The sequence below is a fragment of the Etheostoma spectabile genome, chromosome 15 (assembly GCF_008692095.1).
Source record: "Etheostoma spectabile isolate EspeVRDwgs_2016 chromosome 15, UIUC_Espe_1.0, whole genome shotgun sequence".
NCBI lineage: Eukaryota > Metazoa > Chordata > Actinopteri > Perciformes > Percidae > Etheostoma > Etheostoma spectabile.
Window position 1 is genome coordinate 31,625,335 of NC_045747.1, and position 1,334 is coordinate 31,626,668.

Here is a 1,334-nt window from a genome sequence, read left to right on the forward strand (position 1 = left end):
GTTGGTTGGCACGTCCGAGATAAACGGTTAAACCCCATGTTATGGTGCTGAGAAACAGAGAAGACAACATGATTATATAAAGAGGTGGAGGAAGCATAGATATTTATATCATTCCTAATGGTAAACTATGGTAAAACACCCTTTTCATCTGTAAAATATTGTATCATAAAATATTAAGTTTTGGCATTTCTTCCACATACATATCTGCACAAGCGTTCTGCTCCTATAAAATCTAGAAGTCTGTATGATACCAACCTGATTGTTAGAAAAACTTGTTTTATTTTCTATGTAATGGAGAAATACAACACTTGGGGGGGCAGTAGCTCAAAACGTAGGGAGTTGTGTTGGGAACCAGAGGGTCGCTGATTCAAGTCCACGTACGGATCAAAGTACAGAGTGTGGACTGGTAGCTGGAAGGATACAACTTCCTCTCCTGGGCACTTCTAGATGTCCTTGAGCAAGGCAAGGCACCGTCCCCCCCAACTGCTTAGAGTGCTGGTCCAGCACTGGCAGCCCCCCCCCCACTCTAACATCTCTCCATTAGTGCATGAATAGGTCCTCCGCATATGTGTATTTCAGGCCTGTGTTTAGTGATTACTAACAAGAGTGTAAATTGTAATTTCCCCAATGGGGATTAATAAACAGTATAAATTATTATTATTACCAACAATCCTTCCAGTCTTACTGTTACCATAGAAATGTTTATGGCACCCACGAACAGCTACAGCAAGCGGCTACCATTGAAATCTAGGATAGTATCTGTTCAGTCTTGCACCTTTTCACATATTTTTGCCGTTTTCAAATTGTTTTTTTGAGCAGAATTAAATGTTTTATGGTCCTGATTCATCTGGTAGCTGGTTGGATTTAATGAAACGCCAATGGAGATATTAAACAAGGAAATTACTTCCAGATCCAGAGGCATTAAAAAGGCGGGCGTTTCATGTTGAGCTGTGCAATCAGAACGGGTCCGATGTCCGTCCCAAAATGGCAGCTGTAGATAAGACGCATCCAAAGATCCTTTATGCTAAAGAGAGCGCATTTCAAGCAGCGACAATATTATGAAACGGTCCACACTTCCTGTCTCCTGAAGGGGCGTGTCGTGAACGTTGTATGGATGTTTGACATGTTATATTTAAATAATTTAAGTAGACAGTTAAAGAAATTGTCAAACAGTAAAGACCAGTGAAGTCTATTAGAAGCTCTTTCCCAGTGATGCTGAGCGTTACTGCACAGCTTCCAACTGAGCTGGAAGACGTAGATGTGACGTAGCAGCCTGTCTGAAAGCTGTAAGTCTTCTGGTAGGTGTGCAAGAGAAATCTCAATCATTCCCAATC

At 41.4% G+C, this 1,334-nt stretch overlaps 1 protein-coding gene across 1 annotated transcript in view; it reads right to left on the bottom strand.

Moving 5' to 3' along the window:
* Positions 1-1,334, bottom strand: part of LOC116702993 (trypsin I-P1) — an 18,538-nt gene that overhangs the window by 5,674 nt on the left and 11,530 nt on the right. The window contains exon 4 of the mRNA XM_032537563.1: positions 1-47. This exon is cut by the window's left edge and continues 222 nt beyond it. Within this exon, the coding sequence (XP_032393454.1) occupies positions 1-47 (47 nt within the window). The remainder of the gene's footprint in view (positions 48-1,334) is intronic.